This window comes from Podarcis gaigeae (assembly GCF_964106915.1).
Source record: "Podarcis gaigeae genome assembly, chromosome: 3".
Taxonomy (NCBI): domain Eukaryota; kingdom Metazoa; phylum Chordata; class Lepidosauria; order Squamata; family Lacertidae; genus Podarcis; species Podarcis gaigeae.
This window is the reverse complement of record NC_139680.1, coordinates 10,801,930-10,824,919: the sequence shown is the minus strand read 5'-3', so window position 1 is coordinate 10,824,919 and position 22,990 is coordinate 10,801,930. Positions and strand designations below refer to the sequence as shown.

The 22,990-nt window shown below is 42.3% G+C and overlaps 1 protein-coding gene across 5 annotated transcripts in view; it reads left to right on the top strand.

The window, feature by feature from the left end:
* Positions 1-22,990, top strand: part of FBXW11 (F-box and WD repeat domain containing 11) — a 94,586-nt gene that overhangs the window by 57,555 nt on the left and 14,041 nt on the right. For all 5 annotated transcript variants that reach the window (XM_083730404.1, XM_083730402.1, XM_083730403.1 and 2 more), the window contains 4 exons: positions 2,741-2,966; positions 12,149-12,335; positions 13,344-13,434; positions 21,930-22,067. In XM_083730404.1, coding sequence (XP_083586530.1) covers positions 2,741-2,966; positions 12,149-12,335; positions 13,344-13,434; positions 21,930-22,067 — 642 coding nt within the window. The remainder of the gene's footprint in view (positions 1-2,740; positions 2,967-12,148; positions 12,336-13,343; positions 13,435-21,929; positions 22,068-22,990) is intronic.

The window sequence follows — 22,990 nt, the reverse complement described above, 5'->3', positions numbered from 1 at the left end:
TGTCTATAAGACGCCCCCATGTATAAGACACCCCCTATTTTGGGGGACTCCGATTTAAGAAAATGGGGGGAGATGGCCCCCATGTATAAGATGCCCCCCAAATTTGGACATTTTTGGGGGGGGAACCTAGCCTTATATACAGAAAAATTCAACTTTTGGGTTTCTTGGTGGTCTACAACAGGGTGGCAGTTACAGAAACGCAGATGAATAATATAATTACTTTTAAGTTTCATCTTCACTTTTGGAAGGGGTTTGCTCCTGGAGCTTTTAATAATCACAGCATCACTGCTCTGTTGGCCAAAATCCTTATTTTCTTTACTTTGGGCTCCCTAATCTCAAATGGCACTTTACTCAGCTACAAATGCAGCCATTTTGGAAATGGGTTCATTCAACATGCCACTGTCACTTGGCATTTATCATTGGGTGAGCTTGAAGGGGTGTAGTGGTTGTGTGACACTAGCTGTTCTGGCTATAAGATGGAAAGCGGAACAGCGCAGAACCTGCAGAGCTATAGCAACTACACTTTTAACACATCACCCTAACTCATTAAGGCTCAAAGGCCTTGGGTTGTATGCAACACCGTACAAGCACTGTTCCCCTTGTGCAGCAGAGCTTTCCCTTCCTCCCCCTTTATGCAGATTTTGGAGTGTGCTCAGGGGTGCTAGAGGAGAAAGAAGTTCTGTTGTGCAGAACTGGAATGGTAGTGTTGGATACAACTCGGAGCTGCAAGCTGATGGATTGTATTTTCTTGGCCAAGAAATGTGGTATCGTATTTTTTGCTCTATAAGACTCACTTTTTCCCTCCTAAAAAGTAAGGGGAAATGTGTGTACGTCTTATGGAGCAAATGCAGGCTGCGCAGCTATCCCAGAAGCCAGAACAGCAAGAGGGATCGCTGCTTTCGCTGCACAGCAATCCCTCTTGCTGTTCTGGCTTCTGAGATTCAGAATATTTTTTTTCTTGTTTTCCTCCTCCAAAAACTAGGTGCGTCTTGTGGTCTTGTGCCACAACCCCCCCCCCCCCCAAAAAAAAATGCATCAGCAAAGACAAAACAGAACAGGATTCTGATTTGCATTAATTTTTCAGTATGCTAATTTATATGTAATGCTGCAGATTTATACATCTTTACTAGAATTTAAATAGAAATTATTATTATTATTGCTATATACCGCCCTATACCTGGGGGTCTCAGGGCGGCTCACAGAATAAAATTAAGATATAAAACCACAAAATACATAATCAGAATAATAACAGCAACCCAGTAGGTCCCCCCCCCCAAAAAAAACATTTTAAAAGGACACAGGACGTAAATCAGATCAACCAAAGGCCTGGTTAAAAAGGAACGCAGGCTGCGCAGCTATCAAGGAAGCCAAAACAACAAGAGGGATCGCTGCTTTTGCTGTGCAGTGTTCCCTCTTGCTGTTCTGGCTTCTGGGATTCAGAATATTTTTTTTCTTGTTTTCCTTCAAAAACTAGGTGTGTCTTATGGTCTGGTGCGTCTTATAGAGCGAAAAATACGGTATATTGCTGTGTGGCTATGGAAAAGTGGCAGGCTCAGTTTGCCACTTGGTTATCCACGCATGTCCTCATTCTAGGCAAATATAAATTACAAGGATGTTACGTATTTCTCCTAATATTTGTTCTATTTTTTTAACAACCCTTGAATAAGGGGTCAAGGTACAGTTGTAAGGTTCATATTTATAAGTTTCAGGAGGCTTTTTCTGAGTTCTAAGGTGGACTGTCAGTGTTCTTGCTTGATGTCTGAGGCCCCTGTGGGCTATCGCCAAAGTTCAACAGTCAATGGGCTTTGTCTAGTGCCTTTATGCATGGTACTGTGAATTAATCTTTTCCTCTGTGGATCATGAATTTTGGTTTCCTTGTTCATAAATTCTGGGCGTCTCTTTTGCCTTTTGCAGTCACTAGGTGGTGCTGTGAGTGCAATGATTGAGATTCACATCAGAGATTAGGAAATTAGCTGACATGCTTGCTTTTAGTAGCCTAAGATTAATAACTGTGGAAATTACCCTAACAGCTCTCCTGTCTTTGCTGAATCTTATTTTATTTTGTGGACAACTTGTAGAGATTAGAACATTTTTCACAGAATACAGTCTAGTTAGGATAGGTGCCTGGCTTGATGCAGTTTCCAGATGCACTCAGATATTTGATTTGGTAGCTGACCCAGTTTGTTCAGGTTGGCTTTACGTGAAACCACACTCGTTATGTCAGACTGCAGCTCTTGCAACAGTTTCAGCTTATGAAATTGGATCAAGCTGTTGTGAAAACTCTTGTGCCTTGTTCATGCTGTACATCTTAAAGGCAGCAAGCTTATCTGTATCTAGCCACTTAACTAGCTAGTTTGTCTTTATCACTGTGTATATGTACGTCAATCAAAAGTATCGTTTGTTCAAGAAACTGATCATAGACAACTGCTGGAATAATGTGCACAACTTATTCCTTTATAGGGCAGGGGGGAGATCAACGGACAGCAATTCAGATGCTGAAATCTATAATAGTACCCACATAGAAATGAAATGTCAAAAGAATGTACCAAATGTGTGCAGACTAATGTTTGATGGGAAAATTCTGGTCCAGAGTGCAAAAAAGGTGCTCCAGTAGCTATTTTGTTTTTGATTGATTGATTGATTGATTGATTGTTGTTGTTGTTGGTTATATCTAACCCTTTCCCCCAAACGTAGAATTTGAAATGCTGATATGGTTTAATTTTGTGTTCTTAAAAAACAGATAAGCAATGGAACTTCATCTGTGATAGTCTCAAGGAAACGACCATCTGAAGGAAACTACGAAAAGGAAAAAGACTTGTGTATTAAATATTTTGACCAGTGGTCTGAATCGGATCAGGTTGAATTTGTGGAACACCTTATTTCACGAATGTGTCATTATCAGCATGGACATATTAATTCTTACCTAAAGCCTATGTTGCAAAGGGATTTCATCACTGCTTTACCAGGTAAGCTGCATCACATTTAAAAGAAGGAATGTACAAAATGGGTGTGTGCTATGATCTAATATCATTTCTTGTTGATGGAGTCAGTACGGTGCATATTTAAAAAAACCAGTCAGCTGTGTCTGAATAATTGCAGTGGCCACTGGATGCCAGTATTGTTCCATCTAAACATAGAATGTGCCTTGTTTGTCTTTAAATGGGATTTTATCTGAAGTGCAAACTGTATTTTAAACTTCTCAAACTTACATGCAAGACTTGTGCTGCATTTTTCAATGCTGTGTTTCCTGGCTACTGTTAGAAACTGTCTCAGAGGTAAAACAAGGTCCATACCTTTTCAACTAACCTAGTTATTTTGGTTTTTGTGTACCAGGTGCATTGTATTAAAACGAGCCTAGTAGCTTTTCTTTTTAAAAGTTTTGTTTCAAAACTGGATGGGTAGTTAAAGAAACTGATTCATACACTTGTTCATTATGAGACTCAATATTATTGTGCTAGATGTAATGCCGCATTGATCCTAGACAGATAAGCCCACTGAAGTTGTTGTGACTTCCTTTGACAGCCCTCAGGACTTGGATTGTAATTAGTTTTAGACTTATTTATGCTGATACGGGTCTTCCTATTCCCCAACATATTGATTAGATATATTCACTGTTTTGTGCCTAGTATACTATTGATATGGATGTCTTAGAATATTATAAAACCCTAGATAAATAGAGAGCAAGGAATGGACACCTGCAGTGATGCCTGGCTTCCTTTTGTAAACCTGAAGACTTTTATGACCATTGTGCAATGAGTGCATTAAATTAACTTTCCTGCAGTTCTGGTATCTGAGCATACTGTCTGTTTCTATCCTTCTCAGGGAGCTCAAAGCAGTGTACTTAAGGTGCCCAGGCAATCCTCTCATCCCAAACACGGGCCTGAGGCACTCCTAAATGACATATGAGTAACGATTCCTGTGAGTTTTGCCCACACATCCCAGCTAGTTGGAAACTGTAATAGAAAACAGGCATGAGAAACTGGCTGTGTATCTCACGGCCTTGACTCATGAGGAAGGACCCCGTAACCTAGAGGGATGCTATAGGACAGAGAGCTTTTTATGGTATGGGGAGAAGAGTGGGATTTGGGGAGGTGTTACTGTTGCACCAAAAGCTTGAGGATCTGTCTTTGAACCTGTAATGGCTCGCAAAACTCTCTATGGCAGGCACGTCCAAAGTCTATTTTGGGGGTCTAGTCCAGCTCACTGGTCGGTTTAATCTGGCCCCAGTGGCAGTTTATTTCTTGGGGTAAAATCCTAAAAAAAAATCTCAACAACTTCAATCCTCAAAAAAAGTCAGCAAATTTGGTCGGCCCTTTGGTCAGCCCTCACAGCCCTTCACTTCATCAAATCTGTCCCTCTTTGAAAAAAGTTTGGACACCACTGCTCAATGGCATGGAATAAGTGAAAAGGATAAGTGCTGCATAGGCTGCTGTCTGAGAGTGGCAGGTTGATGCAGCAGGCAAGCAGGTTGTGAATCTAAAAACAAGCCGAAGGTCAAAGCTGTATAAATTGGTAAGCGGTTATACTCATCAGTATTAGGCTCACCAGACAGGTATTTTTCTTTTCTTTTTAAAGGTAGCCTTATAGTTGGCAACGGTCTGGCATAGTTTAGTTGAGTCTGCAGAAACTCTCTATGTGACCTTGAGGCTTTGCTTTGTTCACCCGAAACCTCTGCATGCCTTTCTCAAAATTGTAGGGGCTATTACAGAGATGTTGTAAAGAGAAAGAGTGAATATAAAAAAAATGTTTCCTTATACAATGTGTGTGTCCTCCAGAGGCATCCTGAGAGATCTATTTCTAGCATATCTTTCTAAAACATTTAGTCAAGCACAGGTCTGTAGGAGTGATAATGGACTTACCTGAAGAAATGAATTTTTGGACCTTTCCTTCTTCTCTCTGCTATACATAAGGGTACCTGTTGTTAGCCTCACTTTCCCCCACTCCTGATTCCATAGTTTTTTCCATGCTCTTTCCATAACCTGGATCTAGCTCGCACCCTAAGCCAGGGGGGTCCAACAAGCAGCCCAGTGGACACATGCGGCCCTCAAGGCCTTTTCTAGCTGCCCTCGGCAACATTTGACACCCTCCCTCCCTCCACAGCCCTCATGCTACCTTCCCAAAGCCAGGCAAGCGAGACCTGGGCTTTGAGAAGGAGGCAAGAGGGCTCTGACAGGGTCCTATAGCCCCCTCCATCTCCTTCCCAAAGCCTAGTTGGCACTTTCCCAACTTTGGAAAAAGGTAAAAAAGGTAAAGGACCCTTGACAGTTAAGTCCAGTAGCAGATGACTCTGGGGTTGCGGCGCTCATCTCGCTTTCAGGCCGAGGGAGCCAGCTTTTGTCCGCAGACAGTTTTTCCAGGTCATGTGGCCAGCATGACTAAGCCGCTTCTGGCACAACGGAACACCAAAACCAGAGCAACGCACGGAAATGCCGTTTACCATCCTGCCAGAGCGATCCCTATTTATCTACTTGCAATTTTTTTTAGCGTGCTTTCGAACTGCTAGGTTGGCAGGAACTGGGACCGAGCAACGGGAGCTCAACCCATCGTGGGGATTTGAACCGCCAACCTTCTGATCAGCAAGCCCAAGAGGCTCAGTGGTTTAGATCACAGCGCCACCCACATCCCTTGGGAAGAAGGTGGGAGGGGCTTTTTGCAGGCTAATACGTTTGTGGGCTTATCTACAAAGCTGGCCTATGCCTGTTTCCTGGCTGGATGGGCCTTGCAGATATGGACCATGCTAATTTAGTAGTCCTAACACCTTACGCCTTTTTAAAGCCAGCTGTAATATTTGTTCTCCTTCTGCGCTGTTTTCCACAGTCTTTTGTATGCAAATTTTAGACCATCCATAGCAAAAGGCACTTGGAATTGCTGGAACACCATTGATCTCTGGCGATATTTTACCATCTGACATGTCCCAGCTTTGATTAAATATTAAATGTCTTGATTTCTCACATTGCAGTATCTAGAATCTTCAGTCATGTGCTTTAGAAAATTTCCACTGCCCATTTGGGGGAGGGAAGATACTAGAATTTTGGATCTTCTAACACCTGCCCATTGGCCTTTCAATATACTTTCTGTAAAGGTTTTGTTTGGTTTATCTTCACTGAGCAATGAAATGCCTGTCGTTTGGGCTGCATGAAACCTTGGTATGTGATACAAATTGTGCTTTCTGTATGAAGAGCAGTTTCCATTTCCTGTGACATGTTTGGTTAGTTTGCAATTGTAAGGATGGTGTTGTAATGCTAGCACTGTGAGCAAGCACCAAGTGGCATTGAAAGATTTGTGTTCTGGGGCAATCTTAAAATCTTACAAATCAAGAGGGGGGGAAAAGATGTTTGCATAATCTTGATTATGGCACACACATGGCCTTGGCCGATTATCCTGTCAGCTGTTCTGAATTAATCCCATAATTGGCTAATGCCACATTAAAATAAAATGTTCTGAAAAATATAGTCTTGTATAAACTTAAATAATGCTCAAGTTGCTCTCGCTTGCTACCATCCATTCTGGATTTTGCACCTGTCCGCATGCAGACAAGATGGAAAATAGTTGTGGTCTCTGGCTTCCTTTGAGTGGAAAAAGTGATAATTATGATATGAACTTTCAAAAAATGGTGGTAGAATGTTTAGTTTGCATAGTCTGTTCTTGTCAAGTTAGTTTGTGGTTAGCAATGAAGGCGTACGCTTCAGACGAGGCAAGATGTATTGTCATGCTGTGAATAAGATGTTGTTGAAATAGAGCCTGGAATTGACCCTGCAGGTGTTGTGTTTAGATAGCCTCAACTTTTCTTACTGCTGGGTTATATTTTCTTGAAAGTTTCGCTGCATTGTATTTTTCATAGAACATCAGACAGAAACAATGTCTTGTGGAGAAGGAGTGCTGCATCCTGAATAACTGTACCCTTTTGCATTTTTAGCTGTTCTCCACTGCTTAGTTTGCTCTATGAAAAGGCAGTTTGCAACAGTCTCTCTTAGCACCTAGCAGGCTTGGATTGGAAAGACCATTTTGTTCATTGAGTTAGCTCTTTGCCCTTGAGTCCCTGAAAGAGCATTATGTGACCCAAGTGTACCTTTTGTTGTACACCAGGGTGTAAGTTAATGGTTTGAGATATCTGCCACTAGGCAGTTCTTTCCTTTACCATAGTAGATGATTGTGTTGGACTCCAGATTCCCATTGGCCATAGCCAGCATTCCCAGTGGGTAGGGGTAATGGAAGTTGAAGTCCCAACAACAGCTGGATGGCTATAGGTTACCCAACCCTCGCTTTATAACCAGAACGGTGTTAGAAATTCACCAGGCGTATTTTGCACCTGGCTATCAACCACTTAAGGGACACGGGTGGCACTGTGGGTTAAACCACAGAGCCTAGGACTTGCCGATCAGAAGGTTGGCGGTCCGAATCCCCGCGACGGGGTGAGCTCCCGTTTCTCAGTCCCAGCTCCTGCCAATCTAGCAGTTTGAAAGCACATCAAAGTGCAAGTAGATAAATAGGTACCGCTCCGGCGGGAAGGTAAACAGTGTTTCATTTGCTACTCTGGTTTGCCATAAGCGGCTTAGTCATGCTGGCCGCATGACCCGGAAGCTGTACGCTGGCTCCCTCGTCCAATAAAGCGAGATGAGCGCCGCAACCCCAGAGTCGGTCATGACTGGACGTAATGGTCAGGGGTCCCTTTACCTTTATCAACCACTTGTCATCAAGTGAAGATGTCTGCATGGTACCTGACGTCTCCACCATCTGGAGATGCATGCCTGTGGATTCTTGGAGCTTGACTGTTTTCATATACTAGCATCACACCTTGTAGAATTCTGTCTGTGATATTTTATCTGCATGATCAGAATGAATTTGAGGAACCAAAAAGTCGTAGTGAAAAATATGACTCTAGAGCTGTCTGGCCCCAAAATGGCAACTAGACATTAATGTTTTGATGACTGTAACCCTGGTTTAAGAAGCTATTTGGCACCTAGTTTATATATCTGAGTTTCTAACACTGAACAAGAAGGATAAAAAAAATCCTTATGTTTAAGGAGCAAAACTGACCTGGGGCTATATATAATCTGCATAGTTAACTTTGATGGCTTTCCAGTTATCCTGTTTAGCCTTTATCTGTTTTTGTATTGAGTAGCTTTCAAACAGTGATGGTCTTTTGTGGCCTTAGGAAAGAGTTATTGAGCATATAAGGTAAATCAAGAATTCTAATAAACTAAAGTTAAGTTATATTTTAAGGGGGGAAACCAGTAATTTTAGGTATGGAATACTGTTTTCTGTTTCTATATGTAATACTAAGTATAATATATTAAATATTGTCATAAGCCAGTCATGTCACCAGCAGTGTGTATTCTTTTTTTAGTAGTACAGCAAACCAGGCACACACATGTCTGTGAACACTAATTTCAGTAAAAATACATCCTTTAGTTCTGTTCCACATGGGATAAATCATCACACTATATCAGTCATCAGGATTTATTTTTTCTGATTGGTTCTTTCCCACATGGGATCGTTCATTAACTTTGGTTTTAAAAACAATTCCCTTAAGATAAAACATGGAGAAGAATGCAGGAAAGGATATAACTAAAATCTGATCAACAATACTTTATGTGGAGATTTTATAACCGGCTCTTCAATTTCCAAAAGTTCCCAGAGCAGGAGCACCCAAAAAATATCTGTGCAATACTGTGCAATCCAAACCAAACTGACATAATTAAAATCAATACAAAATTGAAATCAATAAAAAGTGAGTGTACCTAGATATAAAGGAGATAATGGATAACTTACAAGTATGCTAACAAGGACCTTGCTCAAATGTGTGTCAGATGAAAGAGAATTTCACCAGCGTGAGACCAATAGTCTGGCTGCTGAATTCTTGACCTATTGAAGTTTCCAAACTGTCTTCAGGAGCAGTCTTCAAGTAGTTTGGTCTCCCCTCCAAAGAAGTTACTGTGTTCTGGGGTCTGGACCACATGTTCCACCATTTCTGACTATTGTCCATGCTGGCTTCGTATGATGGGAGATGAAGTCCAACAATATCTGCAGAACCCAAGGTTGGGGAAAGCTGCCTTGAGCTGTCACTCAGCTTCTGAATACATCTGCATGGCTACACTATAGTGGATGAAACATAAACTGAGCATTCTAGCATTTTAATTAATGTTTATTATCTCATCCCTCAAGTCTGCTAGAGTCGGGAACTTAGCTCACTACCACTTTGATCAGTAGGATGCTTTTGATACAACTGTTCATGCAGGCTATAACATCTGTTGCAGTTTTACCTTCCTGTACGCAGAGAATTAACTGGTGATAAGGAATGCTCCTTAGTCTTTTTCTGTGAGGATTCTGGCAGGTCTGCCTCTTACTGGCCAGAATAGGTAGACTCCCATACATTATAACGCCTGGCCAATATCTATAGGAGGATGGATTGGTCTACCTTGAACTGTAGAAACTGAAGTGTTTAGATTTTTAATTTGGGCTCTGATTACTCATAAACTGCAACCTCAGCCTATATAAGCAACCAAAGTGTCCAAAGGTTGAATGTTGCTATTGGAAAGTGAGCTGCTGCTAGCTTCCATTATAAAGTTTTAGTTTCATCCATTAACTTTGGATTATAGAATTGTTTTGACCTGCTCCACGCCAATTTTGCTTCACCACAAGAGAGAGGATGCTTGTGAAGTCTGAAGGAAATTAAACTGTTTTTGAAATGCACAAGCTGTTAACATTTTTAAAATTTTTCTGTCATCTCTCAAAAGCTCATTGCCACTTCCGTCTTCCCATCTAATAAAGTCACCACGGTTAGATGCCGCTGGCGCACTTCAGTATGAATAGCTTTTGTGGTTGGTACTTTTGTTTTTGTCTTCCATCTGTGTTGAGGAGGAAGCTTTGCCCTTTGATTTCAGCTGCCCCTGAACTATATAATGTGCAAGAGCACAATAGTTTCCTCATCAGATGCCAGAATAGTGTTGACACAGGGTTGTGGGTACTCAGTGCATCAAGGAAAATTGACTGGCCAGGTATTGAACAGACATGGCTCATGCCGTCCTCACTTTATTCTGAGACTTCAAAGCATGGAAAGGGTTATAGTTCTGAAGCCTCTTCATTGACCACTGCAAACCATACTTAGCTTCTTTTTCTGGCTTCCAACGGGGCATTAGCCACACTTTACCAAGCTCGTCTTTGCAGCCATAACGGCTTGAAGCTTCTTGAAACATCAAAGCCGGGATTCTCAGGCTACTGAATTCTGCAGCCAATGCCAAATTATGTGGTGGTTTTCCTTTGCTGGCATAGAAAGTGCATATTATTGGTTGCTAGGCTTGTACATGTTGAAACTTTAGAGCAGCGTGTCTAGTTCAGGATGGTAGCACCAGCTACTGAGCTGTTACTGCAAGGCTGGCGTCCCCTGCTCCTGAAATCAGTTTCCATCCAAGCAGTGCAAAGACAGAAGAAAATGCATCAAGAACCAGTTCTCCAAAGAGCTCCGAATCTCTTTCAAGAGATCAAGAGAATATTTTCCCATTATATCCACCTCCACACTTTCTCAATGTTACCCTAAAAATGTGTCAGGAATGAAAGACCATGACTGTCAATCTCCTGCCTTCCCTAGTACTATGCTAATTGGTTAATAAAATATCAATAACAGTTGAATCCTTTTGGACAATTGTCTCCTAATTCCAGTGGAGAAGACCATGACATTTTCTGACCCAAAGAATTCATCCCAGGACTTCTTGCTGGAACAGTGCTTGGGGGCTCCACACCCCACGAAATAGTTATCTGTAGGATATGGGAGAACCTTGGGGCTCCCTGCCCCCCCAAAAGAGGCTTGGGTCTCTGTTCTACAATTTGGGTGGCTTTTCAATTTGTTGGCCAACCAGCATTTCAGTGTTCTAACTAGTAAAATACCATGTTTTTTAGATAACCAGTAATGGAGTTTGAAAAGCCAAGAAAATAACAAGCTTGCCAAGTTCTATCCATAACTCACTAGGTTCCTGGGAAGAGGGTTGTTAAGAATCAAAACACAGGCAGTCCACATGGTGGTTAATTCAACCATGTTGACTCTTCCAGGCAAATATACTAATGTGTTAGACTGAAGGTTTGACACGTAAGAAAAGACCAACAAGTATGTAATGTATGTGGATGTTATGTGTGTGGATGCACAGTTATTTTACTTTAGACAAATGCTTTGGAGAGAAAATGGCTTGAGACTTCTAGTTGAATGTAGATGCTAGTCTGATCCAGCCTCTGCTTGTGGGCATGCCTTTGATAAAATGTTTTTTTAGAAGCCTGGTAACCAATGTTACCATAAAGAACGAAGGCCAGGATCCAGAGCAGTATGGAGCTTTGAACTGGAATGGCAAGCTGCTAGCCATATGGCATGCCACTTTCAAAACAGTTTTTGGGGGGAGATGGGATCTGTTCTTAAGGGGGGGGGTGTAAAAACTTCACTGGGAGCAAGTGAGCCTTTGGGTATGCTTAAAGTAGCTCTTTGGATCCCAGCCCAGGCATTTTTTTCAGATAACATCATTTGGATCCATAGGCACTTTGTCACATAAGCCCAAGAGCTCCTCAAAGTCTATCACAGTGCTGTGCAATTTGCTATATAGTCAGTGTTACATTGCATTTATCCAAAACTGTGCAGTAATAAATTGGATGTAAAGGTAAAGGGACCCCTGACCATTAGGTCCAGTCGTGGCCGACTCTGGGGTTGCGGCGCTCATCTCGCTTTATTGGCTGAGGGAGCCGACGTACAGCTCCTGGGTCATGTGGCCACATGACTAAGCCGCTTCTGGTGAACCAGAGCAGCGCACGAAAACGCCGTTTTACCTTCCAGCTGGAGCGGTACCTATTTATCTACTTGCACTTTGACGTGCTTTTGAACCGCTAGGTTGGCAGGAGCAGGGACCAAACAATGGGAGCTCACCCTGTCGCGGGGATTCGAACCGCCGACCTTCTGATCGGCAAGTCCTAGGCTCTGTGGTTTAACCCACAGCGCCACCTGTGTCCCATAAATTGGATATAAATATGTGAAAAAAGGCTAAATCTGTTGTGTGTGACTTTCCCCCTGAGGCAGTACAGCCTCATAGCATGCGCAGTACATTTGCAGGCAAGAGAGTCATTGGCTATGAAAAGACTGACACTTATTTCTTTTTCTTTTCTCTCTTGCTAGAGCAAGGCTTAGATCACATAGCAGAAAATATCCTCTCCTACCTTGATGCCAGGTCACTCTGTGCAGCAGAGCTGGTGTGTAAGGAATGGCAGCGAGTTATTTCAGAAGGAATGCTATGGAAGAAGCTTATTGAAAGAATGGTACGAACCGATCCACTTTGGAAGGGGCTATCGGAAAGAAGGGGCTGGTAAGTATCTGTGCAAAATCTGCTCCTTTGCTTTAGAACAGAAACAGTTCCAAGATACACTGGGCACATCTGGGCAACTTAAACTCTTAGTAGAAAGATTACATGACAGTGAATGACTTCAAAAATTGGTACTTGTGTGCTCTTACTCCCCCTTTTTTGGTCTTCAGCCTTCTTGCTCCTTGACTACTTTTCTGCTGTAATTAGCCATTATGCCAACCACCTTAAGTGTGCATTTCTATGAGGTGGTAGAATATGTTAAACTCCATATGAGCAATGTAACTTGTACGCAGCACAAATGCTAGGAGTGGTCTCCCAGAATCAAACCCATACCCGGGTATGCTCCCCTGCGCCATCAAGATACGGGAGGAGCCATGTAAGCCATAGATGCTCTAGGCCCCACAATTCTTTGGGTGGAATTTAACATTGCACTATTGCAAACATTCTGTCTGCACAAGCATATTAGCTTGCCAGGCAGACCGATCCTCTCCCCTTACCTTCCCCCACCTGATTTTTATGGATGCTCTCCTGACACAAATCCTGAGCCAATTTCAGGGGGGTCACACGAGGGGGTGGGAAGGCCTGTTGTGCAAGTGGAAGCCTTCACACAGGTCTTCAGCTGGCAGGGTTTGTTAGGTGACTCCTGCCCTTTGGTCTTGCTGAGGAAGTTGAGGTGGGCCCGGTTTCTCTGCTACTATCGGAAAAGCAAAAACAGGAGGCATGAAAGAGCTATGCAGGCCCATCCTTATCCATGTCACTGCGGTTCTACGTACTCTTACCCCCAGCTCAGGTTATGAGCAGGGTTGTGGGTTGGTGGGGCATAAGAAAAGACGGGCAAATATAACTGGACATCCTCCGCTCGTGGTTTGTTCTTGCCATAGCAACAGTTGACTTGTCAAGTAGGCAGCTTTTAAGGACTACAGCTGCTCTTGCCTTTTACCTTTAGTGCATTTTGCAAGGCTTGTTGTTTCTAAACGCAAAATTTCACCTCTCTCTTTTTTATTATTATAGGGATCAGTACCTGTTTAAAAACAGACCCACAGATGGCCCTCCTAATTCGTTTTACAGGTCACTGTACCCAAAGATAATACAAGATATAGAGGTATGTTTTCGAAAACCTTGTTTTAAACTGTACTGAGTTTGAAGCTGCGTTTTCATGAAACTTCATTCTTTTGCCATGCTTTTTAGAAATGTGTTTCAGTGTTATAAGGATCTTCGGTAGAAGTAGTTAAAAAAGAATTATGAGAATGAGCAACCGTGGATTTAAAGAATTGTGGATTTAAGAAGTGTTACCGTAAAGTAAGGAATTGAGAAATGTGAAAGTATCAAAGCAGAGTAAGTTAGGTGATGTGATAAACTCACAATAACTTACTGAGTTGCAGGGGAAGAAGCTAATGTATTCTGATCCAGGTTTTCTGTGCACATGGAGCTGGTCTGCAGATGGTGGCCACTCCATTTATTACAGCAGAGGCAAAAGATCCATGTCTGCGTTCTTTTGTTCTCTCCGAGTTTGGTGTATACGTCAGCATTTCTGTGCCCAGAGGATCAGGACTCTTGGCCTTATTGAAAGCTGAACAGAGCAAAGCTTCCAATATTTGCAAATCTCTTTACTCAGTTACAATTACTCAAATAGAGCACAGGAGAATTTAGCTTAGCCACTAATCCTGCCCTGTCACTAGAACAGGGCCAAGTAACTATTTCTGCTTTAAAATAATAAAAGTATTAGTAATATAAGTTTAGATCATCAAATTTCTCCTTAGGGGTTTCTTTCTAATAGCATATTGCAAGCCTGATGATAATTGGAGTACATGGGTCTCAAAAGCTTTATTATCATGAGAATTTCTATTCTATCTAACCTTTGTGCTTTTCTGGTGGTGAAAGCAAGGGAGAGGGCAGTGGTTCAAAAACTGGGAGAGGAGGTTTATTCTTTTTCGCCCATTCCAAATGGGTGCTTAAATTGCAGGGGCGTGAGGGAAAAAATGATTGGCAACGTCTGCTCTTTGTTACTTACCCAGCTATAACAAACAAACAAACACATTTATATAATATAAGTGAACATTACATTACAACTTTCAAATTAAATTAATTAAAGACAAGGTGCTGATAATGATAGACTGGATAATGCAGCCTGCAATGTTTCAGCATGTTGTGCTCCCAGACTTTAGTAGAAAGAACATTTTTGTACCGTACCCACACTCAGAATAATCATACAGTGGTACCTCGATTTTTGAACGTAATCTGTTCTGGGGGACCGTTTGATTTCCCTCCCCCTAAATTGATAAATTTAGAGGATTTTATTTCTTATTTGAAGGGAATGGTCTCTTCAGAGATCTTTGTTTATAAGTAAAAGGAGAGTATTTATAGCTTTTTAGTAGACCTGGGAGATATATTGCCCAGGACTGGTATGAGAAGCAGACCTCAATGTCGGCTTCACTCAGCAGTATATATCGCTGGTGAAACCGCCACCATTCTTGAGTCCCCTTGCCAGCAGCTGGAGGGAGTCAACGGTTCCTTCTTCCAGCAGGCAGTGGTAGCAGAGGGACTCAGGAGCGACAGCGGTTTCAACTGCGCTATATCGCTGAGTGCAACTGCAATCGCATACGAGGCAGAGGGAGAAACAAGCTGTGTCAGAGAGGCGCTGATACATCTTGCGCCTCGCTGTGCATCTTGAAACTGCTTGACTGAGGTGCATGCAGCTGCCCTTGCCTCAGTCAAGCAACATAGCTGTCAACTTTCAGATTTGAAAAGAAGGGATCAGCAGCCTCGAAAATAAAGGGATAAATAAGGGATAGATAAATAAATAAATAAGGGATCAGCAGCCTCGAAAATAAGGGATCAGCAGCCTCACCTGTCCCAGGGACAGTCTACGGGATATCTAACAATCTGGGACAGCAGCGGGAAGCAGCGGGAAACGGCGCTGGAATAAGGGAATGTCCTGCAAAAAAGGGAAGGTTGACAGTTATGTTGAGCAGTTGGCGGTGGCTCCGGCAGGGTGGGGGCTCCCTGAAACTGCTCAGCTGAGGGGAGCGTGGTTGCCGCTCCCTGCAGCAAGCAGTTAAAGGAACCCCAATGTTTCGCCCGCTTGCATGAAATGCAGCAGGGCTGTCTCAGCTGGGGAGGGGGAACCTTCTTGATCCCCAGCTGAGCTGTGCAAAGAAGTTGCATCGTCCCAGCCTGCAAGCGCCTGGGTGAAACCCCCTCAGCTCTCAAGGTGAGAGCTGGGGCAGTTTCACCCAGTGTCTCACGAGCAGAGGCCAAGGCATCTTGTTTTTTCAACATTGCAGTAATAATAATAATAATAATAATAATAATAATAATAATAATAATAGATAGATAGATAGATAGATAGATAGATAGATAGATAGATAGAATTTATATACTGCCCTATAGCCGGGGGTCTCAGGGCAGTTCACAGAATAAAATCAAGATATAAAACCACAAAATAAAAATAAAAGCAACAACCTAATAGCCCCCCCCCCCCAACAAAAAAACCACATTTATATAGCCAAACCGCAATGTTTGGCTGGCGATATACCATGATGTTGAAAAGCTGGTATCGCCCAGCCCTACTGTTTAATGGTTACAGTAAAAAGATTGGCAGTAAGGTACAACGTAATACAAATAGTTTTATTAAATCTGTTATTTCCCAGCAGTCAATCTTTTTTTATTTGTTTAAATTTGCAACCTGCACAGTTTCCAAAAGGTTGGGGCCGCTCATTCATTTTAAAAATGTTAATAGAAGTAAATCAGACATGAAAAATGCTAAGAACCTTTCCTAGCCTCTCCCCTCCTGCTGCTAGAAGCTAACAAAAAGAAAGTTTTTCAAAAGATGCTTAGGCTTGGACGTCAACAGATCACCAAGGAGCAAAAATTACACTACCGTGGAGCAACTATTTCTAGGGGGACACAGAGATCTGAGGCACATAATTTTTCTTGCTACTAATGTGAGCGGGAAACTGTTTAATTTATTGTGATTAGCTACATCAGTGCACTGATTCAGTTTAAAAGGAAACTGTTAAACTCAATGGCAGTGAGGAATTATGCATAGCAGAGTTGTAACCTGGCCTTTTTGACCCCTCTTTAAATTTGGGGCCAAAAATACATGCAGCTGCAATGAGGAGTTGGCAAGTGACATTGTAGACTTGACATCAATGTGTGTTTAATCCCCAGTAAAAGTCTTACAAGAACACAGTGTTGTGCCTAAAACGCACAACATTCCGTTGTGTATGGGAGGGGGTGATTATTGGAAATAGGTAAATGATTTCTCTCCTTCCACAGTGGCAGGCAGTTGAGGGCAATAGTTTTATGAAGAGGCTTTCTTGCATTCAGGGTGGTCCAATAACTTCTGGTACTGCCTGGATCCATTGTGCTGACCTGCCAGATTTAACTGTTTTAGGAACTCCCTTAAAGGGAAGACTACTTTTGGGTTCTTCCCAGGAAATTTTATTTAGGTATGCAAAACTTGTTTTTGTGGAAATCTGACTTGGTTCAGTTAATCATGTGCTTGGACACAGTCCCAAAATATTGTAGTACAATTTGACTCTTATTAGCAGACTGTGTTAATAGGCAGATTGCCAGGTGTACTGTTGATCTCCCAATTCTAAATCCCTGGGCCTTTTCCATATTATCCATGATGCTGGGCCAAATTCTTCATTATTCCTTTCGAATTAGTACAGATATAATTTATTCCTCATGAGCAGTTACAAACACTATATTTTGCTCTCCTGTCTTGTGACATATGGAAGCTCCCTGTCTCTCCACTCCCCTGCAAGATTTTGAAGTGGGGATGGAGAATGTGGCCAGACTATCAAAAAGATTCCAACTATTGGACCCAAGGAAGGGAGGGTTAATATATCCACCTACATTCCCTCCGTCCATCGAGACAAGATAGAAAAATGGATTTATATCCATCCAGAAGTGACCAAGATATTGAAGCATTATTCACTACAAGGACTTCTGGGCACATCTGTTGCTTGATTTTCACTATATTTCGAGCCATGCTGGAAAGATAACACCATGAGCAATATGGTTCCTCGGAATAAGTAGACTAAAATGGAATTGCAGCCCTGTGAACACTTGATTGGAGAATCTCTGCCCTACTTGCCCTCAGAGTTCCTCCTCCTTCCACCACCGCCACGACAGACACTCTTATAGCTGCTATGGAGCTGTTTTAGGTGCTGTCTAGGGCAGGGACCAAAAATGAAAGTTAAGAGCTGCACACATGCAGCCTCCTTAGTGCTGCCTTGCGTTATGGAGATCATTATTCCTGCTCCTCTTGTTCTTCCTTGTAATCAAAGTGACAGTAACTATTAAGGCTTAGAACGAAGATTGAGCCACTCATGCAGTTTCTACGGCTGTATTCTCTTTATGCAGTATGGTGCTAGGAATGTTGCAGAAAGGCATCCATTACTTCTAGGCTGATGTCAATATCTCTAAGGATTAGTTCTCCCCTCTGATTTAGTAGATCTGTTGTGACACCACTCACCAACTGCAGGGCAGGCACATAGGACTTGACCATTTGTCCATACAAAAAACAAGCTCAGTGAAGAAAGTGAGAATATCAAAGAGAAGGTTAGGCTGAATTTCTCTTTCGCTTAATATGCTTGTTTCTCTATGGAGGGTTTTGATTTGTTTTGTTGGTAAGAGCATTATGTCATATTAACCCTCAATTGCACTGAAACAGTATGGTCCAGACACGCAGACTTCCCACTTTAGGAAGAATTACATGTCTGGCTAGAAGCCTTTTTTTTTAAAAAAAAGAAAACCCACTTGTAATTGTCATAGTAGGGCAGTACAGAACATAGTACAGCAGTGGCCCTAGACTCCTGAAGGCAGCTGTAAATTACAAGGCTGATAAATTGGAAAGACCACCCAAGGTCATTTTCCATAGCTGATGCTAGGACTGCATGCACTCAGTACTGAAATAAATAAAATAAGCAATCAGGCAGCTCAAATTCTGTACTAAGAAAAGCTGGATTCCATAACCCCTATAAAGTCTGCAAACTTTGCTTAATTTCCCTCCACAATTCTGCCATTTTCAATATGGAGGATGCAGAAATCTTGATGCACATCTTAACGAGAGGGGAAGACTCGTGTGGGAAAAGGTGGCCCCTAAGACCAATGCCATTTAGGTCTTCATAGATCGCATCCCATTGCCTTGGAATGAGACCAGAGCTTAGCCAGTTCAGCAAGATGATGACTTAATACGCCCCACCTGAGCCCAACTCCTGCTGAAGCCCAGGCATCAGGATTCAGAAATGGAGTATCTATCTGTACAGTCTTCAAGGGCAACCTCAATTAGAGTATGTTGAAACAATCCATGAGGCATCACAAGGCATCAGTCACAAGTATGGCAAAATGAAAGTGCACCAGTGTTAGGTGCTCCTGGTTCTTGGTATTGTGATTGGCCTGTTATGCCTGCATCAGAGCTGCATATATTAGAAATATGTTTCATACCCACAGCCTCCAATGTGCCTGGTTACAGAGGGCTGCATTCAGCAGGGCCTTTTCTTGATGGTCCTCAAAGGGCCCACCCACTCAGCTATATTTAGTTCTCTCGAATCCTTCTGCTTTGTAGTCGCATATGTTTCTACTCCTGCCAATTTCTGTGCAGCTGTATACTTTTTGTGTATTGTGGCTACTTTCCCAGTATACTGGCAACTGACACGGCAAAGGGGATTTTACAAATTCTCAAAAATACAAAATATTTTCCCACAGTAGCAACACCACATTAATGTGTCTCTGAAATCACATCTACTCATAGAATTAAACTGTGCACCTGCATGGATCTTACTGATTCACAGCTCTCTGGCCCGAGGATGAATAACACGCTCCAGTTGCTTTGATTTGCAGCCCACATTTTTTTCTGGTAACTTTATAAAGGAGCTTTTTAAAAATCTGAAAATTGCACAAAATGGAAAGCATGTTTCTCCCTAAACCTCTTAGGTAGAATTGTTTTGACTGGTGTTTTATTTGGTGAACAGGCGCTTATGTGCAATACCTCAAGAATCAGTGGCATGCCAAAATATGTGACCGATTCAAGTGCCCACGTGGCCGGTGTGGAGAACTGTAAACAACTGAAGCACATATATATAACCAAATGAATTAGCCAGTTAATACTAATCAACTGGGTTTCTGTGTTGAGTACAACCTGAGTCTTGCAGGACTATTTTATGCCCATCCAGCATAGACTGAATTTATTTTAAATCTATGTTTCAATCAGTTGTTTGAAGGGGAGAAAAGACAGGTTTATATCAAGTTCCCCATTTTATAATAAATGCATTTCCTGGGAGTGTTTATACTACCTAAGAGTACAGTCCAGAACTTGTGGTCATGCAACTCCTGTGCCTTTTGTACAACCCATTTGTAGTGGTGTAGACAAAGAGGAAAAACTGTGAAATTTACGCATTTCTCTTTGGCTTTGTGTTCGCATGCAGAAAACAATGCAAGGTCCCTTGTTTTAAGACAAAGTTAGGTGTGCGCAATCTGGATTTATGGGTGATTAGCTACAGGGCAAAACAGTGTTTCCCCATGAGAGGGAAAGTAAATGTCCACACTGTTTGCCTGTTTGCCACACTAGTAAATATATAATCTACTGCAGAGCTTTCCAAACTTTTCATGTTGGTGACACACTTTTTAGACATGCATCATTTCATGACACAGTAATTCTGTTTTACTAGCAAGCCAGAGGTTAAACTAACCCCTTTCCAGGGAGGAGTGCAGGGAGAATTCACAGGCACATCTATACACTGCAGTCGACACACTAATGTTTGGACTCAGTCGACGTACACAGTTTGGAAAGCTCTGACCTCTATTCCCTCTATTTGCAAAGTTTGGAGAGGAGTTAAAATCTTTTTTGTTGCCAAAACTGCACCACTTCTGCACCTGAGAGAGGTATAAGTAGGCTTGGGGGATACTGTAATGTTTACAAAACCCCTTTTTCGTGAGATGGAAAACCTCTGTAGGGAGTTGCAAACCCCACAAAACAATCCAAGATACCGAACATTGAGTTAGACGGAAAAGAAAAGCAGGTAATTGGGGGAGAGAGAGGAATTAGCGGTCTGGTGGAAAGTTACTGATGAAGAAGAAGAAGGTGTGGTCATGGCACAACAAAATGCTACTGATTACTTGGCAGGCAGAAAAGGCTAGTGAAGACTCAAGACAAGGGGTACAGGAGGCAGTTATTTCTCTATGCCTCTTCCTCCATTGAATTGTGCTCCATTATTCCCCTTCTCTTTCTCCCTCCCAGGGAATTGAGCAAAAGAGGATGACAAAAGAGGCACATAGATATAAAAAAGGTACAGAGAACCATTTCATAGTTCACACCTGGAATTATTTATGTGTCTGTGTGAACCTCCCAGCAAATTGGATGGGTGATGCATAAATACTAAGGGTTGCGTGAAACACTGTGCAAGCAGAGTTCCACTTGTGCAGTGGGACTTCCCCTCTTCGCTGCCCCTCACACTCCCAAAATCTGCTCTGGAGCGTTCCCCAACACCCCCCTGGCTTCATTTTGAAGGCACGTAGGGTGGTGAAGGGGACTTGCGAAGAAGAGCAAGTTTTGTATGGTGCACAGATGTCGCTTGTGCAAGCCTAGCTGCAGTGTTGAATACAGCCCTAGATTATTTTAAAATGTCCCTAGGAATGGAAGTGAGAGTTGCCTATAGAAATTGGGGGAGAAATTCAAGATTTTAGCATAACCCAAGATTGGCTGCCCTCCAAAATATCGCAGCAAAAAGAAGAGTTGTGCGCTTTCTCAGTTTTTATTTAAAACAGACAAATTTAAAAAATAGTCCTGATTATGCAAATACCTAAGAACATTCAGTGCACTCTCTCAGTATTTCAGGTTTGAAGAGACACTTCCTCTGAGACAGTGACCATGAAGGCCTGTGGTACCACACTGAATATTTCAGGGTAGACTCTGAATGGTTTACAGCAGCCCTGTGGCATTGCCCAGAGGAATTAACCTTCAATAGAGGGTCTGTGTTTGGGCTGAGAGTTGATTACAATGACCCTTCCATTAAATCCACTGCTTTTAATCCCCATGGTGCAAGTTGGGTTGAAAACATAACATGCAGCAGCAGGTTAGTCCACTGTTAATATTGCAAGTTAGAGATTAGGCAAAAGCTGATCGGTTTGGATTCCCATTCTAAAAATCCCTCCTAACTCTCAGGTTGCTGTAACAGGCAATCTGTTCAAATTATCACATAAATTCTCTTTCCAGGTTAATTCTGGCATTTAGGTGTCTCACACTACAGTGACTTGCATGTAGACGTGTGGTTTTCCTTTGGACAAACTGGGTTTGCAGACTGAATCGTCTTTTGCCGCAGAATTCTATGTTCATTAACTCAGATGCTGCTTTCTGCCTGATATGACAACTCTGAGGGGGGTTAAGGGAAGGCTTGGGATAAGTTAGAGAACAGTCCTCTTCATATCTACTCATAGACATGTCTACTCATGTTCCATTATGTTCAGTGAAGCTTCCTTCCAGGTAAGTGGGTATGGAATTGTAACATAGTCTTAACCAACCATGTGTGATATGAAAACGTGTCGGGATTCTACATCACCCACCCACCCCCTTTTTGTGGTCTCTTTTAGACTATAGAGTCTAACTGGCGATGTGGAAGGCACAACTTGCAAAGAATTCAATGCCGTTCTGAAAACAGTAAAGGTGTTTACTGTTTACAGTATGATGATGAGAAGATTATCAGTGGCTTAAGGGACAACTCCATCAAGGTAAGAAGGCCTTTCTTGACGACTTTTTGTCTTGTTTCTGGTGAGATCATTTGTGCACGTCTGCCAACTCTACAATTCTATGATTCATTTCAGCACAAAAGTAGAATATTGCTTGGTTGTAGCTGAAGAAGTCTTGAGCCCTTACTAATAGTCTAGAATACAACATGCTGCCCATTGAACTCTGCTACATTCTGCTTTTCACAAGAAGAAGAAAGAGCAGATCTGAAAAGGCAGGATGTAATTCTTAAAATTTCTCTTTTGTTCCAGAGGTTTATGTATTTATTATTGATTAAGCATGTATTAAGGGATGCGGGTGGCGCTGTGGGTTAAACCACAGAGCCTAGGGCTTGCCGATCAGAAGGTCGGCGGTTCAAATCCCCGCAACGGGGTGAGCTCCTGTTGCTCAGTCCCTGCAGTTCGAAAGCACGTCAAAGTGCAAGTATATAAATAGGAACTGCTCCGGTGGGAAGGTAAACGCATTTTTGTGCATTGCTCTGGTTTGCCAGAAGAGGCTTAGTCATGCTGGCCACATGACCTGGAAGCTGTACACCGGCTCCCTCGGCCAATAAAGCGAGATGAGCTCCGCAATCCCAGAGTCAACCACAACTGGAGTCAACCAGAGTCAACAACAACCTAATGGTCAGGGGTCCCTTTACCTTTAAGCATATATTAAACCCTGTTCTTCAGTTTAAAAGAGAATGCCCAAGGCAGCTATCACAGTATGAGAGCACGTCAGAGCATAACACAGATGAATACAATATATACCTTCTAAAAAAAATTTTTTTGAACACATGCAAAAAATCTGTGCTTGTAGTCTGCCTCATTTCCTTGAATTAAGCATTCCTCATCACAAGAGAGGAGAATGAGAATGTGCTCATTGGCACTGTCCCTTTCATCGTGTTCTGGCGGCCTGTCTCTGCAGC